Here is a 27,047-nt window from a genome sequence, read left to right on the forward strand (position 1 = left end):
GGGGCCCAAAAAATGATACAAGGAAGTCTAAGAGTTTTCCTTGCGCCATTTATTTCAGCACTTTTAATGCCTGCTCAGAGCAGGCGTTAAAATGAGGCTTCCATTGCGGACAATGGGCCTCTGGGTGCTTTGCAGGATTAGCATCAGAATTTTTTACGCTAATCCTGCAAAGTGCCAGACTAGCATAAAAATTTCAGATGCTAGTCCCCTAACTACAGCCACGGTGCGCCGTATTTTAAATACAGCGCACACATGGTGGCGTGAGGGGGCACTAATGGGTGAAGGAAAAGTGGCGCTCAGCACCACTTTTCTTAAATAAGCCCCTCAGTTTTTTTATAGAGAGATATTTATGTAAAAGTGGCATTTGGGCGGTGTGTGCTTTTCAACATCTGTTTTGCTGTGTATGTTTTTTCAGTCAAAATACTTTACATGCTAACGATTTTAGCAGGTGTCCTTTTCGTAGAAAAGTGTTTGGGGTCATTTTGGGAGAGGAATTTCTCAGACCTTTTCTTGAACCAACACCAGGAAGGCAGCGATGATGACAAATAAAAGTTCAGCCTGTTTTACAATAGCAATTCCAGCTTAACCCACTTCCCGGCTATGACTGTGTTTATTTACTTTTCCATCTCCAGTCCTTCAACATTCGGGTGCAATTACTTGAAGTTAGTTCAGGTGCTTGTTGACATTTTGCATGGAGATTTTTAAATAAGGTTGACATTTTGCAGTAAATAATTTTTCAGCCTTGTTATTTCCGTCTCTGCTTTTCATAAACGACCGATTTTAGCAGGTGTGAGATGCACAGAAATAGGGGTGGGGGAGTTTGGAAGAAGACTGTGGGGAGGTGAAATCTATGGTGGAACCAGCCTGAATTTTTATTTGTCAGCATCGCTGTGTTGCTCGTGTTGGTTCAACAAAGGGTTTCAGATTGTCCTCTCCCAAACTGACCATGAACACTTTTTTGAGGTGAAATCTATGACTGGAGCGGTGGAAGCAATTTTGTGATGTCATGGGTGTATTTAAAAGCTTTCAGAACAACAAAGGACCAACAGTGTAACCCAGGGCCCCCATCAGTCTTCACTTTCTGTAGGGGATGGGGGACATCATTTTGTCTTAGACCACTGCAGAGGACAATTCTTAAGATACAAGTCAACTCAAAAAGCAGAAGGATACAAACTGTATCACACAGGGTTGAGAGGTGGGGGGGTATTTTAAGAGGGAATGTGTCCCCATGGTTAGCAATCCCGACTTCTCAATTGACGCACTCCTCCATGTGAATGAATCTATAAAAACCCTCCAGTTCCATTAGAAGAATACATTTAATTCAATCTTTTCAAATGAACAATTTTGAAATAAATGTTCCCTTGTGGATTTATTAACAATTTTTCCTTGTAGATTTATTAACATTTACATTGTATCAATTTACTTAATCACTTTCCCTTATCTTCCCTTTCTTCAGCATGCTTTGTACATTTATTTTAAGTGCAGTTCAGTTTATAAACTTCATCAGGAACATTACAGTAGATTTCTGGTTCTGGTTTATCAAACTGACTCATTAATTCCCCCGTTCACCCTTCATCTTTTTTTGTTTTTGTGATTCAAATCTTACACAGTCTAATGTATGTTGTCTGGAATAAGCAATCTGAATGTGATTTCTCAATCAAGGTTAGATGAATGATATTGTCATAATCCACAGTCTACACAAAAATCGGTTAAAAAGTATTCCTAAGAAGCCACAGTCTAAATTTGGGTTTACAGTCCTGGAACTGAAAGTGTTAATTCTTTTCAGTTTGCAGGTTCACTGTTCCAATGTGCTTTTGAAACTGTCAGGTAGGATCAAGAATAATACATTCATTAAATGGTGACCCTCTTGTATTATTAATTGGTCTGAATTCATAATTGTTTATATGTGTTTTTGGTGCTGCAACAATGTTTTCCCAAAGGTGTCACTTGCTCTGGATGAGGTTGAATGACAAACAATCAATAATGACATTTTTGCTAAACACAATTCTATGTCATGACCGGAGGCTTCCGATTATGCTTCTCTCTCTTTGTTGCAAAAAATACAGCAGCCAATCAAAACTTACATAACCAAGAAACTACATTTCCCATGAACCCATATAACAATGTCCACCAATCATAGGGCTGACTCCTGTATATTAGTCTCTTTAAACACAGTCCGTCCTCTTTCTTTGCTGCTGCAGCCTAGAGATAAGTTCTTTCTTGTTTTGTGCAATGTTTATTGTGTGAACTTTCTACTGTTATCCACAGCGGGCTTTGCGTGCTTCGCTGTGCTTTATTTAATTAGCTGCTCTCTTGATCGTTTCTTCACGATCATCGCGGCCCGAATGACTTTTGCCTCCTCGGCGAAGTTCTTTTCCGAAAGCGGGCATGGCCCGAGTCTAGCTTGGAAGTCCCACGGACTCCTAGACCGCGAGTGCGCGTAAAGACGACTAGTCCTCTTTTTACCACCATGACGCGCATGCGCCCTCGCTCTCTCAGTGATAATTGAGAAACAAGGTGCTTGCTTCGCGCGCAGCGATCGGAAAGGAGTCTATTTTTAACTCTTTCCGATCCCGTTTGGTATTCCGGAGCCCAATTTTAGAATGCCTGACGGGGTGCGTGTGACGATCAAAGGCTTTGCCTTCGGGAAGTAGCAGGGGCTCCCTCCACATCTCAAAAAAATTGCTGTGATATTTACTTTCAGCCTCGTCTGAACACCTCCCTGCTGGGGCTCTTCTCCCCCTATTGAACTCCTCCATACATCCTGCTTTTACCATGGCGTACTACGCCGAAGAGGATGAGTACTACCAGGATCAACCTGGAATAAATGAGGAACACCTTATGGAGGAAAGATTAGTTGAAGCACTGGGGTATCATGTCCAGGACTCCGTTAACCAGGATCTTATTAACGCTTCGAAACCTTTCACTCAACCCATTTATGCGTTTTGGCCAACGTCAATTGAGAGGCCGCTCTCTACTTGATTCTGGTTCCCAAGTCCAGCCTTCGGAAGCGGGCGCTGCCCGAGGAGCCTCAAAAAGACCCACATCCTCAGCGGACATTTTGGCGCACATGGCGGCGTCAGTGATGAAAGACCATGGATACGGATCTTTAATAGTTTGGAAGTTCCAGAGACAGTGCTGGATCTTTCCACCCTGACTGACGGCCTTCCTTCTTCTACCTCACATTCCTCCGGTTCGGATCTCGATCATGAAGATCCCAAACCTCCCGGAAAACGTAAACGTAAGTCCCATAATGTGCAAGACCATAGTTCCTCTTCATGCACTCTGTCTTTCGACCCTGAAAACATAATCCACCCCCGTTCTTCTGAATGGATCCCTTATACAGAGGTTGCTCTCTATGTTCAGGATCACATCAGGAACACCTTACGATCAGAGTGCCCTCATCCTTCTTTGATGGGTAAAGTGGCAGATACGCCTAATTTAGACCCCAATATGGCAACATTTATGAAAAAATTCCCAAAGATCCTAAAAAAGGACTAGATCGCGCATGGGGAGGTTGCCAAGATAAGTTATTAGACATTTCAGGACCAATCACGAAGATCCTAGAGTTGGCATTTCAAGCCAAAGAATCCGATTCTCCCTTGGACCCTCGGACAGTTCTGGAGTGGGCTCAACGAGCCATGTGCTTATTGGGCAGAGCAAACTATGCCATGTCCACGGAACGTAGACGTTCCTTTTTTATACAAATTGACCCTAAACTAGCAGAATTGGCTACCAATGATGCGGGCTCACTAGCGAATGGCTTACTTTTTGGCAACAAATTTGTCAAGGACTTAGGGAAGTACGTCGCCACTTTTTCCGCCCTAGAAAAGGCTCAATCTTCAATGAGAAAGATGTTCAACAGGGGCCTTTTTCTCAGGGCCGGACGCTACAGGGGTTGAGCGTCAGGCCGAGGTTACTCCCAGACCTCTGGAGGCTACAATCAACAGGCCCAAGGCTATTATTCCAGATCTGGATTCTATCCAACGAGAAACCATAGAGGTAGAGGTTGCGGTTTCCGCAACAACACAGGCGGCTTCAACTCAGCCGATGGAAATTCCACAGGTGAGAAACATTCAGTTTTCAAAGGTTTTTCTAGGTGGTCGGTTAAAAGAGCACGTAAAAGCATGGGAGAGTATCTCCCAAGACCCCTGGATTCTCCAAACGGTGCAAGGATATAGAATAGAATTTTACACCATTCATATTCAGGAGTCGCTTCCGCGTCCCATTCTTTTTTCCCTAGCAGAGAGTTCTTTCATGGATGACGAAATAGCGTTTCTTCTGCAGAAACGAGCCATTTTCCGAGCCAGTCGTCATCCCACAGGTTTCGTCAGCTCCATTTTTCTGGTTCAGAAAAAAGGAGGCGGGTCTTGCCTAATTCTCAATCTGAGAGATTTCAAATCATGGGTCGTTTACTGACATTTCAAGATGGAAGGCATCCATCTTTTGAGAGATCTTCTTCAAGAAGGCGATTTCTTAGTTCGTTTGGATCTCAAGGATGCCTACCTCATGGTCCCTATTTTCGAACCACACCGCCGTTATCTTCAATTCTGTTGGTGGGGGATTTGGTACTAATTTGCTGTTCTTCTTTTCTGCCTTTCTTCCACCCCTTGGTGTTTTACCAAACTCCTGAGACCGGTGGTTCAACTTCTTAGGGAAAGAGGAGTTTGTCTCATCATTTATTTAGACGATATCCTCATCATGGCTCAATCAGAGGAATCGGTCCTTCTTCATCTTTCTTGGAAGATTCAACTTCTTCAAGACCTAGGGTTCCTCATCAATTCAGACAAGTCAATTACGAATCCTTCCAAGGTTATCGAATTCTTAGGTTTCCAAGTCGACTCTATCAAAGCCCAATTGTTGTTGCCTCTTGCAAACAGGACTTCCATCAAGAAAGAGTTGAGGAGAGCCCTTGCCTCTCCGATTATATTATTGAAGACCCTTCCACGTTTAGTGGGTCTGTTAGCCTCGTCCATTCAAGCAATCTTTCCGGGCCCTTTTCATTATTGAGCCTTACAACGGCTGAAGATCCTTCATCTTCGCAAGGGTTTATCTTATGCGGAACAGATCGTTCTGTCAGTAGAAGCCAGAGCGGAGATAGATGGTGGTTGGCCCACATGGATGCATGGAATGGCAGAGCCATCTTTGCTTCAAGCCCGGAAGTGAGCATAAAATCGGATGCCAGCCGTTGGGGCTGGGGAGCTCGTTGTGGTCCGATTCAGACGGGTGGCCAATAGTCCCAGGAAGAGTTGAACCTTCATATCAACTGCCTGGAACTATTAGCAGTAGCATTTGCAATTCGCTCCCTATCTCCTCGTCAAGCGAAATGTTGTATTCTTCTTCAGATGGACAACATTTTGGTGGTCCAGTATATCAATCGCCTGGGAGGGACCAGGTCCCGTGTTCTGGTGGAAATCGCGAAGGAGTTTTGGCAGTTTTGCCTGCAACACCACATTTCAGTGACTGCGGAGTACCTTCCGGGTCAAGCCAATCTGATTGCAGACTGGAATTCCCGCTTTCTCAGGGATTTGGCAGCGATCGGCAAATGAATCCTCAGATCTTCGCAAGGTTGAACCTTCAGTGGGGTTCTTGTGTGATAGATCGCTTTGACTCGAGACTCAATGCTTAATTGACACGATTCTTCAGTTGGAGACCAGATCCTTTAGCATCGGGGACGGATGCTTTTCTCCAGTCTTGGGAGATGGGGATCCATTATGCGTTTCCTCCATTTGTCATGATTCAGAGAGTACTCTCTCAGACGAGGAGACAGAAAACGGAATTAATTTTGGTGACCCCCATTTGGAAAGCACAGCTGTGGTTTCCTGTGGCAATGTCTATGTTGTGTGCTCTCCCAATTGCGATTCCGCCGGACCCTCAACTGCTGTTGGACCCACTGGGGTCCCCTCATCCTCTGATAGAGATGCGGCAGTTGGTCCTTATGACGTGGAGAATTTCCGGAGACGCTGGCACGTGTCGGGTGTTTTGGACAACACAATGTTTTTCTTGTCCCAATCTTGGGCTCCTTCCACTCACAAAAGATATCAATCTTCATGGAAGAAATGGGTGTGTTGGTGTGGTGAGCAAGGTTTGGGGTCCTCCATTGCTATGATCGTCAATTTTCTTTCCGACTTAGCCGCTCAGGGCTTAGCATATAGAACCATCAACAATCTCAGATCAGCTATTTCAGCTGATCATCCCCCTTTTGAAGGGAAATCGGTGGGGGAGCACCCATTAGTTTGTAAACTCGTTTGTGGAGTCAGAATGGTTAATCTACCTCAGCCTAAATATTCTTCCCTTTGGGATGTAGATATTGTCTTAAAATTTTTGATGGCCTGACCATGTAATGAGGATCTTTCTTGCAAACAACTCTCGGCGAAGTTGACTATGTTGCTGTGTCTTTTGTCCTGTCGGAGAGTGTCAGATGTACGTGCAATGGATATAGCGGGTAGAGTATTTACTCCTTCTGGAGTTTCTTTTACTATTTCTAATCATACAAAGTCATCTTCCAGATGTGTTTCTTTGCCAGCTTCTCCTCACCATCAGAAATTGTGTATTGTGAAATGTTTAAAAGCATATGAAGAATGTACCCGTGAACTACGTAGAGATTGTCAGGGACAATTATTGATTTCCCTCCAGAAACCTTTTGGTCCCGTCTCTGTAGCTACTTTGGCCCGATGGGTACGATGGCTCCTGCAGGAAGCTGGTAAAGATATTTCTATGTTTGGAGCACATTCAGTCAGAGGAGCAATGGCCTCTAAGGCATTCTCGGTTGGTCCTCATTTAGAGGATACTATGAAAGTGGCTGATTGGTCATCAGATTCCACGTAAAAAATATTTTATCATAAACCAATTGTGGATGTGGTTACAGCAGTGGTAGATCAGCTTTGAACTAGCATAATGCGAAGCCTCCGGTCCTGACATAGAATAAAAGCTTTTCTAGTTTACGCGTCAAGAATTTTAAATTCTATTAAGGACACGGAGGTGAGGATTATCCCACCCATAGATAAATTACTGTATTATTTCCTTTCTAATTGGAAGTTGTCATATGTATTATGATTTATGATTGTTTATCCTCCCGTTATATTGTGTTTAGGATGTTTTGCCAAGGGTGAGATATTATTGGTATGTTTTTTCTTGTTCCTAGGTACAGATAACAAGGGCACCTGATCGGTGTTTTGGAGATGGAAGTCTTGTCGAGATCCAGTTTACTTCAAGAGGATAGTCGGGATCTTCCCCAGAGTTGGTTTGGTTGAAGAGATTCCAGTTCCAAGGATTCAAGTACTTTTTTGGTTTCATTGCAAAGAAAGAGGACGGACTGTGTTTGCAGAGACTAATATACAGAAGTCAGCCCTATGATTGGTGGACATTGTTAGATGGGTTTATGGGAAATATAGTTTCTTGGTTATTTAAGTATTGATTGGCTGCTGTATTTTTTGCAGTAAAGAGAGAGAAGCATAATCCTCGCCTCAGTGTCCTTAATAGAATTGAAAATTCTTGACGAGTAGGCTACAATTTTTTTTATTATCATGCAAAAACTATAAGGAACCAAACACTTGTGTTTACATACTTTGTGTGTCAACTACAAAAATATTGAGTCAAAAATATCTTGGACTAGATTATTGTCAAAAGCAGCTAAGCATATCGATTTTACTATATTTAGCATACTATTTATTTAAACTTAATATATAAAATAATAATACAATTACAAGTAAATAAATTAAATATTTAAAACATTTATAAATACAACATTTTAAAAATTAAACTATATAATTACAACAATTAAAACATTATTTAAACAATTAATACAAATGAATTGCCTTAACATATTTAATAACAACAATACACATTTAACAAACATATATAAAACAACAATGTATTGCAAATTATGAGCCTGGTTTAGAAGTTGATGGATTGAATACTCTGTCACAGACGTGACGGATATCCCGTCAACCATATTATGGTCCCCATAGGACATAATTGGATTGTAATATGGTGGACGGGATATCCATCACATTGGTGACAGAGGATTCCATCCACCAAGTTCTAAATCAGGCCCTAAATAAAATAGAAAAAGAAATGTATAAACTAAAACATTACAAATATATTCATTAAAAAAACAATTAAAATACATATTATAAAAATAAAAAAAAACAAATAAACATTTCCAAGCCTAACTAAGCAACAATAGGAAAATTGGTGGATTTGCAGGGCCAGGTTGACTATTCCCACTCCCAAATTAGAAACAGCAGTGATAGTGTAAAACTTTGGAGGGGTCAGGTTTACTTTTCCAAATCCAAATCTGAACAACAGTAAGAAAAATGGACCTTGAATGGGTCACATTTACTATTCCAACTCCAATCTAATCAAAAGCAGAGAAAGTGTTGGACTTTGGAGGATTAAGATTTACGATTCTCACTCCATCATAATTAAAAGTAGGGAATGTTTTGGACTTCGGAGGGTTAGATGAACTAGTCCCATTCAAACTTAAGCAAAAGTAGGGAAAGTGTTGCACTCTGGAGGTGTCATATCTACCATTCCCACTCCAACATTAGCAAGCATAGGGAAAGTGCTGGACTAAGGAGTGGTTTGATTTGCTATTCCCACACAAACCTCAGCAAAAAAGTCTTAGACTTGGAGAGTTCAGATTTAATATTCCCACTTCTAATTTTCTTGAAAAACATTTAAATATCGACATAAAACAAATGACATTATGTTTATAAAATAAAACAAAATTAAGATACAAATGAAAAAATTAAAAAACAAACTATAAAAAATATTTTAAACTAAAACAGTTGCCTCCAGACTACCCTAAACAAAGAACACATACAAACTAGTAAAAATAATACAGAAATAAATAGTATTATCAAAAGTAAAAATTATTCACATAAAATTAACTAGTAAATAAAATAACTATAATTAAAACAGTTACAAATATAACATCAATGTAATTTAATGATCACATAAACTAATCAATTAACATGTTTCAAGAATTAACAAAAATTGACCACTTGATACTTTTACATAATAAATTATCAATTAAAAGCTGATTTAAATAAAAAATCAATTCTAAATTAAAAGCAATAATTTACAATTTCAAAAACTTCCCACACTACGAACCAAACAACTCATTGTTAAATTATAAATTTTAATTAAATTAAAACATAAATGAAATTTCATATAAAAACGTACAAACTAAACTATAACATTAAACACAAATATGTTTATAATACTAATAATTTAGAATACTACGATAACTGATAGTTATCAAAGTAACTAAAATATGTTTTATACAACCATGTAAATAAAACAATATTAATACATTGCTATTTAAACAAGCATTTGCAAAGCAATGGGTCTGACGTTTGCTCGAATTAGAGCTATTAGCATTGTAAACTCCTAACCAGATTTTTCTTGTCACATAAGTTGAAAATGAAAAGTAAAACAGTTTCACATAACTAACTGGACTTTTCTTGCCATATAAACTGAAAAGTAAAAGTTTCATATAAGCGAGCTGATGGCCGCCATCAGCCAACACACAAAGGGAAATAAAAGTTTGCTCGCAGTGACACCTATCAGCAAAAGTGCAATTATCCATGTAACCGGCAAAAGTGCAATTATCTATGTAGCTGGCAAAAGTGCAATTACATATGACATAGAATCGATGTCATGCAAAGCGCACGACTACTGCCCAGCGAAATCGCACTGGGAAATAAAGGAAAAAAGTTGTCCAGAAAGCAAACGGAAAACATCGAGCGTCGTATATATTCAGTAGTTGGTCGGTGCGCTCGAAGAGGGCTAAACACCGGAAAAGGCACGACGTATGCATAACTTTCACTAATTAAAGCAAGTGGATTTTAAAAGGCAAGCCCACAAACTAATGAAAGTGACTGAGGTGACATGGGCGTGGTTAGCAGCCCAAAGAGAGATTACAGCAGGGGACGGAGCGCTTTACACTCACCCCTAAAAACAACATTGATTGCATAAAAACTATATTCTTTCCTTCGATGTAATATCCCATGATATATCTGACATGGTAATATTCCAGCCACTATATTTGCGAACTACAATATTTTGGGGTCAATATTTTGGTAAAACACCCCGGATGAGGTGGATAATAATTTAGATTTGCAGCTACTGGATTGTGTAAACCAGGCAGTTACATTCATAGCTGCTTTGAAGTATTTTTGGCCACAGTTATGTTTTTTCAATTTGTATTTTCAATGTGGCTGGTACCTTCTGTTGTCTGTAGTGGCATTGTTTGCATTTCTTCTGACAAGTAGAAGTGAGATGTTGGGCAGTTCTCTGTACGCAGTTATGGGCGTCAGGGGGAAATAATTCCTTCATCTTCTAGTCTTGCATTAGTATGAATTGCAAAGCTTTACTTCCAATTTTTTGTAGAATGGAAATATGTCCAGCAGCTGATTTGTTATCTTATGGAGGTAATGGAAATCAAAGAATAATGTGTAACCTTCATATCCAGTACGTAAACATGTAACCGGATTTGTTCACGCACCAAATAACAGCTTCAAGTTTCCAGAGTCACCAATAATTAAGCAAATGATGGCCAGTAAAATTGATCATATGTTAATTTGTTTCATATATATGCATTGTGAATATATTGAAAACCTTTCTAGATTTTAGTTTCCAAATGATGGGTCATCCCACCTCTAGAATTAACAGGTAGTGTGTGAGATTTTTAAAGCAATTTTTGAAAGGGCCACATATAACTTTGAGCTGACTCCTTTGGACGCTCTTGTTACATTATTATATGATATTGTTGTATTTTTACCAAGGTTGCTCCATAATGTCAAGAAGTATTTGTTACATAATAAAATATGAGGAAGGGTAACAAGTGTTTTCATCACATAAATGCTACTAACGATATTGTTTTTGAGGCCAAAGAGTTGTGAGTTGTTCCCTTTTTTTTCAATGAACAAAAACATTCCATGCACTCACCACTTCTGTTCCCTTCATGATAGACTCCATTCTGGGTAGGGCTGTTTGTCTGACGCCGCAGTACGGTAGAGGTTGGTCCTCCCGTGGATAGCTGGCCAGAGCGATGGTTGCATGCAGAAGATCCGGTAACAAGTCGCCCATCTCCAGAGTTCTGTCGCCCTGGGTACACAGAGCCCATGTAATTGAACGCAGAGTCTGAAGGTTCAACATTGTAGCGCTTTGTGTTCACAGAGTCAGCCAAGTAATCGTCCGGCATACCCGTCCCTGTTGTGTGAAAAAGCAACACAAAAACGTAAAAAACACACCTCTAATTATTTATATAATAAGGTTGTGAAACATTGTATTTGGCAGTTTTGTTCTTTTTACTTTGCAGCAGTCTCCTTTTTCATTGAAAGGCAAAACAAGGCTTTTCTTAGGTCTTATAGGGTTACCTGACTGTCGCTTACAAGAAATGAATGTTTATTTACTTGAATTATTCCCCCTAACGCGTCATATCACATGTTCTAAATTTGTTTGAACACTGTTTGACCTCCCTCATACACATATTGTGGTGTAGAGTGTCGTAGAGTGAAGTTTCGCAGAGTGGAATGGGATAGAGTGGCGTGGCATGGAGTGCCATAGAGCGGAGTACTCTAGAATGAAGGGTCGTAGAGTGTAGTGCTGTAAAGTGGAATGCTGTAGAATGTCAGAGAGTGGAGTGCCATGGAGTAGAGTGTCATAGAGTGGAGTGACGTTAAGTTTAGTATGCATGGTGTTGTAGTGCACTAGCCATTACAAAAAATACATTGACAGACTGTCATGCCAGTTGCATTGGTAGCTGTGCCAGCCTCCTGCTAGACGCCATTCTTTTGAATGAATATCCAAATCATCTGTGAGAATTACAGGATTTGTAATCTTTATGGTCTTTTCACATCTCCAAGCCATACACTTGTTACAGTATGCACCTAGTTTTATTGCAAGTGCTGTATTCTTACTGGAGGGAATATGTTGTCTAATACACAATTATAACTTCAACTTTGTAATTATGGTTTATGTTAAGGGGTTTGCTCTGCTCTGCTGGGCCACGCATACAAATATGCACTTTCAATTAACTGCAAGAGGTAGTTGTGTGGTGACTGAGTTCTACAAGAGCTTAGGAATTCTGATTATCCTTTGTGTTAGTATTTTGGGGGGAAATGTTGTTCTACAAAATAATGAATCAATCTTGATTCAAAATAAAAAAAATAAAAGAGGTCAAGAGTAAAAACAGCATACATAGAAAGTAATCTATTGCAAGACCCTGCTATGTTTGAAATGTTTATACCAGATCAACTGCGATAAAGCCCTTCATTTTATCTTTTAATATTTTTTTATACTTTTTCTCTGATTTTCATACTGTGTTGAGGAACTGTTGTTCACTCACTCACTCACCATTCCCTATTTGGCAGATCTATCTGGTAACTGTTCCAAATGATTTTAGCAAATGTGTTCTAAAAATCATGTCCTGAGTGATAGCAGGTGCACTCTGCAGGGAGACAAAGGCCTGCTCGTGCATCAGAAAGTTCCAAGGCTTGATTAACGTGAGCGCTGCAGAAAACCTATCCAAAATAATCCGGGCATCAAGTCAGGCAATCATCCTCTTATGAAAACTGCAGGCATTTGGCTCACTTTACATGGAAGATATCCCATGCAAAGCCATTTTCGAGCGCACATTCTATTCATCATGTGCCAGGCCGATCTGGCGGCCATCTTGTGAACTGACAGTTGTTGCCCCCACTCAAATGAACATGTCTCCGTTACCATACGTGTTTGCTATATGGTGATGGACTGGGGGAAAGTGTGAAAGATACAGGCAGAGGATACAGTGTCTTGTTCTGTCACCATAAACATTATTTTAAAACGTAAGACATGTTATCTCTATCCTCCACCGCTGATTTCTTCACCAACAGCTGATTGAACATGACACTAATGCTCAACCAGAGATGCACCGAAAGCAACACGCAAGTAAAGACATCGATTCAAGGAAGCGCTGGGAGTTGTAGAAGGAGAACATAGGCCCTGAGGTGGCCTTTTCCCGCTCCATATTTACTGTAACCCTTTGTGTTACATTATGCCTGTACCATTATCCCCTGTTATAAATGGTGCAAAGAAATCTAAAAGATTTCTTTGTGTAATTTTTTTAAAATCTGGAAATGGTAAACTAATGATAAAGTACAAAAAGCATTCCAGCATGGGTACCCGGGCAGACATGTTTATCCACATGTGTGTGGACACACAGCCAGTCATCTTGGAATGCTTTTTGTTATAGCAAAGTAAAAGAAACAAGCATTGGCAAAGACAACAGCTCTGGGACCAAGGCCAGACCTGTTGGTAGCACCAATGCTTGTTAAAAACTTGTGTGAGCTGCAGATCTCGAGTTCGAATTATGGTATGGCCAACTCATTCTTCAACACCACCACAGTCAATAAATTGATGGTTGTAAATCAGGGTAATAGAAGCACCTCTTATTTACAGCGCCCTAATTTCAACCCCTCATTCTAGGGAGCATTAGAGGTGCCAATTTACTATCTTTGAGTTGTGAACAATAAGCAGCACAAGAAAAATAAGGATGCTGATATTCCCCAATGACACACTAGTTTGTGACCACCTCCATAATCACATAACCCTCCTTACAGGACCATCAATTAAAAGCAAGTATTGGCAAAGGCTCCACCTTTAAAAAGCGAATGTCTGCCCACTGGCTTTGGCAAAACTTGTTTGCACTGGCCCTCCTTCAAAGTGGTTGTGTCTTCTGAAGTAGTTAAAAATCATATTTAGAACATGCATTTTTTTTCATTTGTCTGAACATTCATGGAGATAGTGCCATCAAACCAAAGATCAAACGTCTTGAGTTTATCCTTTACAAGAATTTATGGACCGAACTTTTTGAATTTTATGATATTGCTACAGCACAGGAGAGGGGCTCAAATAGAAGGACAATCATTGATGCAAACATGATGTTATGGCATTTTCAATGGATGTAGCTGTCTGTCAGCTCAGAAAACGGCACTTGCATCTGCAAAACTGTAAAATAAAAAGACACCTACTGGCCAAACAGCGTACAGGGTCTCCAGACCAGCAAAGTTACAGTGTGCAAAAAATCAGGTAGTATGCATGACACAAATATGTACTTCTGTGAGTGTATTTATCTTTGTAATATAAAAACTATATCTGCCTACAAGTTCCAATTCTGTCATAGATAATTCCTTTGGGATACGAACCGAATTGTTTCTTATAACCAAGTAAATTGGACACAGGAAAGCCTGGAGAATCTTCCTGAGTTGTTTCGAATATATAAGGTTTGAGGTTTGGCAATGAATAACGATGATAATTCCCCAAAGACCACGTGTTTAAAGAATCGCTTGCATAAGAACACACAAATCTGTTGTGGTGAATTTTAAAACAGAAAAGATGATAAGTGGGCAAATTAGCACAAGTTACTATGCATGTGCCCCATTGGTGAAAGATTTTCGAACCCTAGCAACTCACATGCTCGTGGTATGTGCTCATTTCACTCCAAAACCTATTGTGATGTGGGGCTGGTTTCAGTTCTTTGACAATGCATTACTCAAAAGGTAAGTGGAATTGTTGTAGACTCACAGATATGAATTAAGGGCCAGATTTAAGTGAAAATGATGGTGTGCGTCGCTGCGACAAATTTGGCAGCGTAACGCACCGTCATTTTCAAAACCCAGGGATGCACTGTATTTACAATAATACGGCGCACCCCTGTGCTTCCCCCTGCACCGGCACAAAATTTGCTGCTGCGTGCCAACGCAGCCACCCTTACACCATAGTGCAAGGATGGCTGCGTTGAGGGGAGGATTGTTTTTTTTTCGCAGGAAGGCACACCTTCCTCCACAAAAACAATCTTTAATGGCGATTTGCTCCTTCTATGTGTGCTGCAAAATGCAGCACACATAGAAAGAGCAATAAATAGGGAGAAATGAAAGCAAATTAAAAATGCAATGGGTGTTGCTGTGGCGCGTCCACAGCAACACCCACTGCACACCCTTTCCACACTAAGTGCTGCATGTGAAGGGGCTGTATTTAGAAGGTGGGGTTAAGCTACAAAAAAGTGGCTTAACGCCACCTTGTAAATATGGTGCAGTGCATAGGACCACTAGAGCATCACTACAAGTGACGCTACGGTGGTGCTAGGGGCTCTTAAATATTCCCCTAAATCCTTTAAACATTTGGTGCAAGTGAATACAAACACAAACAGAACTTAAATATTTAGTCTCTTGGTCATATATTAACACTTTTAGTGTGTATGTGTGTCTGTGTGTGTCTGTGTAATTAGCATCATATCCCTTCAGTTACCTTCTGACTACAGAGGCCTCACACCACTGCTGGAGCTGCTGTGAACCAGACAGGCCAAGGTGTCTGTAAAAGTTGTCCATGTCAGTGAATACACATCCCAGTGAGACCCGTGCTCAGGAGCGATGTAGCAGAAATTTTAGTCCTGTCCCTAATGTCACAATGATGATCTATACGTGACAGTTTATGTATTATGTTAATCATAGTACTTATCGTTTAGTTGTAAAGTGATTCACTGAAAAGCCATATTGAAGTTCATTCACTCTGGATTAGCAGTTGATACCCGTGTGGTATAACTGTAGGAAAATACCCTCTTTTTGGCATGCTACCCCAAATTTCTGCCTGATGTCAGTGTGTTTGACTGTGTCACTAGAATCCTGCTAGCCAGGACCCCAGTGCTTATGCTCTCTCTCCACTCAAATGTGTCACTACATACTGGTAACCCAGTATTTCATCCCATGAAATTGGCATACTGGTCACTCCTTATAAGTCCCTAGTATATGGTACTTATGTACCCAGGGCATTGGGGTTTCAAGGGATCCCTATGGGCTGCAGCATTACTTTTGCCACACATAGGGAGCCTGTGCAAAGGCTTCTGCAGGACTGCCATTGCAGCCTGCGTGAAATGGTGCATGCACCCTTTCACAGCCATTTTCACTGCACCTTGCCACTTATAAGTCACCTATATGTCAGACCTTCCAACCCTGAAGGCTGGGTGCAAAGTACCTGTGTGCACTAGCAGAGGTGCCCCCACGTCGTTCAGGACCATTTCCCCAGACTTCACGAGTGCAGGGACGCCATTTTACACGTGCACTGGACATAGGTCAATACCTATGTACAGCTTCACAATGGTAACTCCGAATATGGCCATGTAAGGTGTCTAACAACTGGAAATTGTACTCCAATACTGATTCTAGTATTGGTTGTACAATCCCATGCACTCTGGGGGCTCCACAGTGGACCCCAGTACTGCCATACCAGACTTCTGAGGTTTTCCACGCAGCCTCAGCTGCTGCCACCTCACAGACATGTTTCTGCCCTCCTGTTGCTTGAGCAGCTCAAACTCAGGAAGTCAGAACAAAGGATTTCCTTTGGGGGAGGGGTGTTACACCCTCTCCCTTTGGAAATAGGTGATACAGGCATGGGAGGGGTAGCCTCCCGGAGGCTCTGGAAATGCTTTGAAGGGCACAGATAGTGCCCTCCTTGCATAATCCAGTCTACACCAGTTCAGGTGCCCCCAGTCCCTGGCATGAAACTAGACAAAGGTAAGGGGAGTGACCACTCCCCTGTCCATCACCACCCCAGGGGTGGTGCCCAGAGCTCCTCCAGCGTGTCCCTGGGTTTTGCTATCTTGGATTCCAAGGTGGTGGGGCACTCTGGGATCATCTGAGTGGCCAGTGCCGGCAGGGATGTCAGAGCACTCCTCTGATAGGTGCTTACCTGGTTAGGTGACCAATCCCTCTTTCAGGGCTATTTAGGGTCTCTCTCCTGGGCGTTTCTTCAGATTCGTATTGCAAGACTCCAGCACTAATCCTCTGCATCCTTTACTTTATCTTCTACCAACGGAACCACAGCTGAACCCTCCAGGAACTTCACAAACTGCAAAAAAGAAGCCAAGACGACTTCTGCAACATTGTATCTTCAGCACCTGCCCGCAACTGCAACTGTTTCCAGGTCGTGCATCCTCTGAGGACTGCCTGTCTTCAGCCTTCCCTGTCACTTCCCTGCTTCAGCAGGCACCTCTCTGCAGCGAGGACAGGTGGCGTGGGCCCCCTCTCCGGACGACGAGCGTAGATCCAGTAACACAGGTGGTGGACTAAAGTGGCCCCAACAGTCCCAAAGTCTAGCTGTCCAACTTTGGTAGAGGTAAGAGCTTGCCTCCCCACGCAAGACAGTACCCCCGTGCACCACATGACTTGGAGTTGCCAAGGCTTGTGTGCGACCTTCCAGAAGTTCTTCATGCACAGCACAGCTTAGGCCCCCAGCACTCCATCCTGCAACGCACAGCTTCCTGAGTGGTTCTCTGGCAGCGTGGGATCCCTCTGTGTTGTGCTGCGTGGTCCTCCATTTGCACCTTCTTTGTCCCCATGCTGTGGGACTCCTGTGCATGCTGCCTGGTCTTCTGAGGGCTCTCTAAGTTGTCGAGAGCCCCCTTGGCCTCCCCCTTCTGGGTGGAGGCCATCAGATCCCTCCTGGTCCCAGGCAGCGCCATTTTCCACTAACTGCGAGCTTTGCGTGTGCCAAGGCTTGTTGGCAGAATCCAGTGACACAAACCAGACTGCAATCATCCATCTGGCGTGGGACATCTTCTGCATCAACCAGGAACCCGCATCTGTCTTCTTGGGTGCATAACTGACTTTGTCTTCTCACCAGTGGTTCTTCTTTTGCACCTTCATCGGGTTATCAGGGGCTCTGTTCTCTCTGGACTCTTCAGTGCTTCTTGGACTTGGTCCCCTTCTTCCACAGGTCTTCAGGTCCAAGAATCCATCATTGGTATCTTGCAGTCTCTTCAGGTTCTTCCATAATCTTCTATCACAACTTCTTGTGTGTTTCAGGAAACTTACTGTGATTTACTACTGTTTTCCTAGGCTCTTGGGTGGGTTCACTCCCAGCGCCCTTCTACACACTACACTTGCCTAGGTGGGAAACTGACTTTCGCATTCCACTATTTTCGTATTTGGTTTGTTTTCAACCCAGGCCCACTGCAACCTATTGTGATTTTCACTATTTGTACTGTTTTCAAACTGTTTACTTGCCTGTTTTTGGACACTAGTGCATATATTGTGTATATTACTTACCTCCTAAGGGAGTATAGTCTCAAAGATATTTTTGGCATTTGTGTCACCAAAATAAAGTACCTTTATTTATGTAACACCTAGTATTTTCTTTCATGTGTGTGAATACTGTGTGACTACAGTGGTATTGCAAGAGCTTCGCATGTCTCCTAGATCAGCCTTGGCTGCTCAGCTACAGCTACCCCTAGATAGCCTTGCTGCTAGACACTGACTACATTTCACTAATAAGGGATAACTGGACCAGGTATAAGGTGTAAGTACCTTTGGTACCCACAACAAACCAGGCCAGCCTCCTACATAACGTTCTAATTTCATGTTTAAAGATCGAATTCATCACTCTGTTACAATTTGCGATTAAATGTAACTGTGCATTAAAACAATAATAGATTTTACATGAGAAATATTTTAATAATGATGTGCAAATGTATAGGAGTGTAGGAATGCATTGAAGCTACATGAAAGGGTTAATAAATCCTTTTTGTTTAAAATGCATTATGACATGAACAAGCTTAGTAGTTTATTAATACTAAATACAGTTTAGAATATTAATTGTGAATTAATTGCATGAATGAATGTGATATTTTAATCCATTGCATGAGCCTAACTGAGGCCTGTAAGGCCCTGATTCGTGACTGTGGAGAAAATGTTCAGTCATTCTTGTTAATGTGAACCTTTCTTTCAGATTTTGTTCTTATGAGAAAGCTAGCTAAGTAATAGATAACTTGTTGTCTTACACATAGAAATTTTGTGAATTTCACCTTGAATCCGGATCATTTGGAACTGTAGACTGGCAACACACTGAAAAGTACCAAAGTCACATGGATGAGACCCGACTGACTATTTCCTACCTATTGATAATGGGAATTTATGGCCATGTTGCAGTCTATGTTGGCAAACCAATTTCTATTGGATTACATCTTCTACCTCATGTGAAGCAATGGATTGAGAAGTTGTTTTCCCCTGTGAACTTTAATATATGTTTCCCGAATTGGACTTTGCTCAGATTCAAATTTTCCCCACTCTTTCCCGCATGCTGAACACCATTGATTCTGAGAGGTACTGTCCTCTCTACCCCTCGCCCCTTTGAAATGCTTTGCTGAGATGTGGAGATTTACCCCTGACCCAGAGAAGAAGGCTCCTGACTGAGCTTCTGAAATGCTGATGCTTTCATTCCTTTTTACCTACTTTTTTCCACTTTAGTTAGTTACCTGTTACCCCAGATTTCCTTTTTTTCCAAATTCCTTTGCCCTTTTTGTCTTTTTGCCCACGTTTTCAGCCCAGCACATGTAAATTCTTGATTGGCTAATTTGTAAGGTTAACTTGCCCAAAGTAGTTAAACTTAGATGATTTTAAATTACCTTAATGCTTTTAAGAACTGAACTGCGTTTGTTTTTGTACATCAGGTGATTCTTCTGATGTTCTGTATTGTTTTTGTTTAGGGTTGTTAATTTTAGTTCATTTTAATCTCTTTCGTTGCCTAGTTCACCCTTTGGTGATTTTGTATATTTGTAAATTTAGGCCCATATTTATACTCAGTTTGCACTGAAATAGCATCATGTTTTTTACGCTAATTCAGTGCAAACTTAACTCAATATTTATATTTTGACGCTAGACCGGTCTAGTGCCAAAATATTGGAGTTGAAGTAATTTTTTGGATGCATGAAACCACCTTGTGTCAATGAGATACAAGGTGGGCGTTCCCATCCAAAAAATGACTCTAAGGCCCTAGCGCCTTATTTATCCTCCCGTGCAAAAATGGTGCACAGGGGGAGACGGGCCTGAATAATGGCACTAAGCCTGCTTAGCGCCATTATTTAACACTTGGGTCAGGGCAGGTGTTAGGGGACCTGTAGAGCCATTTCCATCGTCAGACACCATGGAAAGTGTCCACAGGTGCCCTCCCCGAGCCCCAGGAAAACCCCCACCAGAGGGACACCGGAAGATGGGGGACCCCATCCCAGGTAAGTAGGATAAGTAGAGGTAAGTATTTTTAAAGTTTTTTAAAGTGCCATTGGGGGCCCTGAAATGGCCCCCCCTACATGGCACTGGGTGCAATGGCCATGCCCAGGGGACTCTTGTCCCCTGTGCTGGCCATTGGGGTGGTGGCATGACTCCTGACTTCTATAAGACAGGAGTCATGTGGTATGGATAGTTTTGCGTCAGAAAATGACGCTAGGCTGGTTAAAGGCATTTTTTGCCTCAAACCAGCCTAATGTCATTTTTTGGTGCAAAACCCCCTTCCCCCTTACCGCCACCCCCACCCGGCTAACGCCAATTTCTATGACATTATCCCACCCTTTGCGCCGGATTGCGCTATTCCATAAATTTGGTGCCCGGCTGGCATCCTGGACTGGGGCAAGCCGGCGCTATACTTTTTGATGAAAAACTGTGCAAACACAGTTTTGCGTCAAAAAGTATAAATATGGGCCTTAGTTTGAGAATTGTCTGCATGACTTTGATTTTGAGCTTGTAATAAAACCCCCTTAATCTTATTTCAGACTGGAGTTTTCCTTCTATGGCCACATTGGTCATACTGTTGATTTGAATATGATCTGCTGTGAAATTTAAAGGACTTTTTCTCCACACCCTTATCCTGGGTCCAAAGATTCATTGACCTCATCAAGCAAGGACGGTGCCTGGAGTTTACCATTCTGACTGGTCACTAACTTTATTTTGGCGTATGGATGTACTGATGTTCACTTTCCAGAATGAAACATGTGAAGCATGCTTGTGATAGAAAAAATTAATCAAAAGCAGACGTATTATGTAAAATGATTTGGAGGCTTTTTAAATTTCAGGGGTATCCAAGTGCTTCACAGAATTCCAGTGTGTAATCTTTGCACACGGCAGCCGAGAAAGGGCTGGCTGTTCTGGGGTTCTGCGTTGCACTATGCAACATGAAACAGAAGAATTTGCCCACTCCAGTTGTGGAAGAACAAAGCAGACCATTCATCTGTCTCAGAAACCAGTATGACCAAACTGTCTCAGGTTCCCATTCTCCTATGAAAAGGTTTTCCTAAAAAAATGCCTGTGTCACATAAAGCTGGCCAAAGTACACATGCTTTGCAAATTTGCAAACTACAAAGGTTGTCATCTTGTCCAATTTCGCAGGTGAAAGTGAAGCACTGTTTAGCCCCAGAAGAAGTAGTTATAAAACATATAATTTTATGGTGGAATCTTGTGAGCAGTAGATCCCACCCTGCCTCCTCCTGGTTGCACCACAGTTTGCTGATATGCTATATGGTTGAATTAAGAATAGATTTTCCAATTTCCTGCACTGAAGAAGAATCAGTGCATCCCGTGCGTTATCAGCTTGTGATGTATATTTAATGAAAGAGCCAATCTAAAATCGAGTAATTATTTGAGTTGAGATAGTCTCAGGTTACCTCACTATAACTTTTTTAATAATGTTGAGAATAAAATGAAAGTCATTAGGATCCACTTATATTTTTTCTATAGTAATAATTTTGTCTTTATTGAGGACCTCTACGACTGATCTTTATATGAATGAGGCATTAACAATTTAAATCAGATCATACTTTACCAATTGAGCATAATATTGGCCACGATGGCTAGGCAAGTGTCATTGGGGTAATGGGCTTGGATTGCTTTTAGCCCGTCCTCAGAACTGGCAAAGGAGAAACACTGTTAGCTGCGTGAGGCAAACAGAAGAAATGTGAGCTGACACACTAACTTTGGAGGTGGTATCAATTTTCGCTATGTTTTTGCTGAATTAAGGAGAGAGACAATAGAGGATGCTACTTAGAAATCGCCATAGCTAGCATCTCCTACTATCAGTCATGCCCATGCCACCATTTCCATCCCTGCCACTACCTATTACTTCAAGGCATGCAAAGGTAGTGCAAGGAGTAAAGACAAAGGGGCATATTTAAGAGCCCCTAGTGCCACCTTAGCGCCGCCATAGCATAATTTTTTTACGCTAAGGAGGTGTTAAAGCGGCTTTTTCCACGTGCCATATATACAACGTGACGCAATGCATGCATTGTGCCACGTTGTAAACCCTTGCACCACAATATGCCTGGGCCACACATAATGTATTCAAAGGGGACGTTCCAGCACAGGGAAGCCCTTAAAAACGGAGTAGTGAAATCTACAAGATTTCACTGCATCACTTTTAGCATCATGTTTAACGGATGCACAGAGTATGCATTAATATGACATGCCCATTGCTTTTATTTGGCATCCCTCTACTTTGCAGGATTAGCACCACAACGTATGCCGCTTATCCTGCAAAGTACCACAATAGCGTCTTAATGTTGATGCTATTGTCCTAACGTACCCCATGGTGCACTGTATTGTAAGTATGGGGCACAGATGGTATCGTTAGGTGCTGGTAAGGGGGGGCAAGAAAAGTGGCTCATCACAGCTGATGAACCACTTTCTTGTAAATCTGGTCCTAAATTGGGCTCCGGAGCAAAGTGCAAGGTTGTCAGTTGTCACACATGGAGATCAAACTTATTTACAATGTGTCAGAGTCCCACCATGATTTAGGCAGCTGAGAAAGTGGGCAAACATAGGAGAAAAACTATGGCTAGAGTGCATGATGAGCAGAGTGCTATAACCTATCTAGCGGTGAAGATGTTGAGACCAATCCCTCCTCCATCTCCAGTGGTTATCTCAAGGTGTGAGAAGAGGACCCTCACGTAAGGTGAGAAGGGGGGTAGTAAAAATAAGAATCAGAGACACACTGCTGCAATTTGGTTGTTGAAAAACAGGGGCATGATAGTTATTGCACATTATCTTTGACCTAAGTACAAAGGGTCGGCGATTCTCCATTTACTGCAGCATGCAGGTGGACTTAAACTAACCCTCAAGTGTCCTCCTCAAGAGATGAAGTAAGGTGTAATACCCATGTAGCAACAGGAAGGAAGGAGTATGGCAGTAGGTACATAAAACTATGTTTATGTTCTGTGGTCCTTACACTGGGCCTTCCCCCAGTCTCTCTGTACATTTATTTTATCACCCATTATGGACCAGTAGATAGAATTTGCAGCAGAGAGAAGCTGCACTACCTTGTGACAGCAGTCTTCCCATAAAATTGACCGGGAGTTACCCTCCTGCATAGTACAGTCACTGACTCCTTAGGCCTTCAGCACATGGGCAGAGACACAAGTGAAGAGGAGCTCATTTTTCCTTTGTCCTAGTAGACAGCTGCAGGCTGTCACGCTCTTGCTGCCTTCAGAAGCTGCACCTCCAACCACTGCTATGCATTTTCCCTTCTTGTGCAAGGCTTTTTTTTGGCTATTTGGGGTAGTTCATGCTTAGGCCTTTCTATGTTTTTTTCTACATAAGCTGTCATGCCATATTTGTGTCCTTTTTTCCAACATCCTGGGAACTCTAAAGGTTCCCAAGGTTTGTGGATTCCCCTGGAGTGGAACAAGAAAATAGCCAAAATACAGGAAACGTTGGGGGGGGGGAATGGGGGAAAACGTGCTGCAGAGAAAGTGTCTGCTTTTTTTCCCTGCAAATGGTATCAACAAAATGTTTGTGTTGCTAAATTCACCATTTTTCCAGCTTTCAGGAACAGACAGATTTGTATCAGAAAAACACATTTTTCAACCCAGTTTTGGAATTTAACTGGGATACTCCCCAATTTTCCTATTTTTGTGCTTTCAACCTCCTTCCACTTAGTGGTAGAAATGGGTGTAAAACCAATGACGGAGCTATACATTTCTGAAAAGTAGACAATATTCTGAATTCAGCAAGGTGTCATTTGTGTAGCTCCTTCAAGGTTTTCCTATAGAAACAAATATTGAAATTGAGATGACAAAAACAGCCATTGTGTCTATGTTTTCATCTGTAACTTTTTCCAACAATGACAGATTTTCGAAAGCAATATACTGTTATTTCCTCTGGACCCTTCTGGTTGCAGGGGTATATAGGGCTTGTAGGTTCCCCAAGAACACGAGGCACCCAGAGCCAATAACTGAGCTGCAACTTGCAATGGTTTTTCATTGTGTTCCGGGTATACAGCAATTCACTTGGTAAAATATAAAGAGTGAAAAATAGGTGTCAAGAGAAGCTATGTATTTCCTAAAATGGGCACAAAATATGGAGTTTAGAAGCAGTTCTTTTTTTGCACATCTCTGAATTTGTGGGTACCTATACTAGCAAGTGAATTAGAGGGCATTCCTCAAAATGACTTCTTTCTTACACACTGTCTTATATTTGGAAGGCGTAAATGCAGAGAACAACAATTGGTAATAATACTTGTTCTACTATTCTGTGTTCCCCCAAGTCTTAAGATAAAAATGGCACCTAACTTGTGTGGGTAGTCCTAGTGCCCACAACAGGAAATGGCCCAAAATGCAACGTGGACACCTCATATTTTTCCACTGAAAACGAACTCATTTTTTGCAATGTGCCTGGCTGTGGATTTGGGACCCTAGCACAGCCGGCGCCCAGGGACACATAGAAAACCTGTACATTTTTTTAAACTAGACACCTGGGGGAATTGAGGATGGGGTGACTTGTGTGGCTCTTACTAGGTTCTGTTACAGAGAATCCCTTGCAAACCTCAAAATGTGTCTAAAAAACATATTTTTCTCACATTTCTGTGATGGAATGTTCTGGGATCTAAAGGGAGCCACCAACTTTCTTCCATCCAGTATTTTCCCAGGTCGCCCGATAATAATGATACCTCACTTGTGTGGGTAGGCCTAGCACCCAGCACAGGAAATAGCCCAAACGCAACATGGATACATAAAATGTTTCCACGAAAATCTGACCAATTTTTTTAAAAGTGCCTAGCTGTGGATCTTAGGCTACAGCTCAGCCAGCACCTGGGGAAACTTAGCAAATTTGTACATTTTTGAAAACTAGTTACTCAAGGGAATTTATGATGGGGTGACCTGTGTAGCTCTCACCAGTTCTGTTACCCAGAATCCCTTGCAAACTTCAAAATCTATTTAAAAATACACATTTTCTTCACATTTCTGTGATGGAAATTTCTGGGATCATTCCCCCAGTCTTCAGATAAAACTGATACCTCACTTGTGTGGGCAGGCCTAACGCCAGTGACAGGAAACAGCCCAAAACGTAACATGGATATATTAACTTTTTCAATGCAAAACTGGCCAGTTTTTTTTCCATAGTGCCTAGCTATGAATTTTGGGCTCTAGTTCAGCCGGCCCTAAGGAAACCTAGCAAACCTGTACATTTATGAAAACTACACACATAGGGTAATACAGGATGTGGTGACTTGTGTGGCTCTCACTAAGTTCTGTTACCTAGAATCCCTTGCAAACCTCAAACTTTGCCTAAAAATACACATTTTCCTCTTATTTCTGTGATGGAAAGTTCTGGAATCTACATACAGCCACAAACTTCTTTCCACCCAGCATTCTCGTAAGTCTCCCGAAAAAAAGGTACCTCACTTGTGTGGGTAGGCCTAGTACCCGCGGCATGAAACAGCCCAAAATGCAGCTTGGACACATAACATTTTTTCCACTTCCTGCTGATCCCTTTTTTTTCAAAGTGCCTAGCTGTGGATTTTGGGCTCTAGCTTAGCCGGCACCCAGAAAATTTAATAAACCTGTACATCTTTTAAAACTAGGATGGGTGACTTGTGTGGCTCTCGCCAGGTTCTGTTACACAGAATTCCTTTCAAACCTCAACTTTTGACTACAAACACATTTGTCTCACATTTCTGTGATAGAGACATCTGGAATCTGCAGAGCCCCAAACTTCCTTCCACCCAGTGTTCGCCTAAGTCTTCTGATAAAAATGGTACCTCACTTGTGTGGCTGGGCCTAGTGCCAGTGACAGGAACTTATCAAACCAAGGGCAATGTGAGCACTTGCTTGGGGACTCCTAATGGCACTGGTTGGATATGTTCCTGTCTGTGGCACTAGGCCCAACCACACAAGTTTCAAAGCATATTTATTTGCAGAAGAGGGGCAATGCTCGGAGGTAGGAAATTTGTGGATTCCTGCAGATTCCGGAAGTTTCCATCTCAGAAATGTTAGGAACAATTTGTGTTATAGTCATCATTTGAGGTTTGCAGGGCACTGTGGATGAGAAAATGGTGTGCGATGGATGCAAAGCACACTGGCCCGTCTCCCCCCAGATGTCTAGTTTTCAGAACTGTGTGGGTCTGGTAGGTTTTTCCAGGTGGCAACCTACACAAGCACAAAAAGTGCAGCTGTTCACCAGTGCAAGTCGGGCAGATGGGGGTAAGAGGCACCATCTGCCCCCATTGAGGGGGGAGAGAAACGGTTTCCCTATTTTGAAGGTTGGTGGGGGCATGCCCATGCCTATGCCTAATCTCTGGTGTCCAGTGGGATTTCTGTCCCCCCCAGGGGGTACATGGAAGTAATTGCCTCCATCTGCTCCCTGGTAGGGGCAGAAAGGCTGTTTTAATTTTTTTGACGGGGAGCCTGGCCATGCCCATGCTGAGCAGCCCCCACAGATACAAATAAAAAAAAAGTAATCCCTGATGTCTAGTGGTCTCTATGCCCCCCAAGAGGACAAATGAGGGTAACTGGTCCCATCGACCCCCCCCCTCCCCAGAGGGGTAGGAAGACTGTTTCCCTATTTTGGAGGAATGGGGGCATGCCCATGTCCATGCTGGGCAGCCCCCACCCTGATACAATTAAAAAAGTTATCCCTGGTGTCCAGTGGGATATTCAACCCCGTCCCCCCTTCCCCCCCCCCCCCCCCGGGAACGATGGAGTAATTGGCCAAGCTCATGCTGGGCAGCCCCCAACCCTACAAATAAAAAAAAAGTATTTCCTGGTACCTAGTGTTTTGGCCGATTGGCCTAAAAATATTGCACAGTCATTCCTTGGGACATTTTTGCATTGAGAAACATATTTTTGTGATGTAAACATCTGTGATGTTACTTCTGATACCCTTTGCTTTTGAGGATTTGACTTCCATTGGGCTATTTGCATACAATAATTGATAAGGGCATAAATTAGGATACCAACAGTAGAA

At 42.0% G+C, this 27,047-nt stretch overlaps 1 protein-coding gene across 1 annotated transcript in view; it reads right to left on the reverse strand.

Moving 5' to 3' along the window:
• SCML4 (Scm polycomb group protein like 4) overlaps window positions 1-27,047 on the reverse strand; it is a 508,956-nt gene that overhangs the window by 15,338 nt on the left and 466,571 nt on the right. Inside the window, exon 7 of the mRNA XM_069235446.1 lies at window positions 10,957-11,220. Coding sequence (XP_069091547.1) covers window positions 10,957-11,220 — 264 coding nt within the window. The remainder of the gene's footprint in view (window positions 1-10,956; window positions 11,221-27,047) is intronic.

The sequence above is a fragment of the Pleurodeles waltl genome, chromosome 5, assembly GCF_031143425.1.
Source record: "Pleurodeles waltl isolate 20211129_DDA chromosome 5, aPleWal1.hap1.20221129, whole genome shotgun sequence".
Classification (NCBI taxonomy): domain Eukaryota; kingdom Metazoa; phylum Chordata; class Amphibia; order Caudata; family Salamandridae; genus Pleurodeles; species Pleurodeles waltl.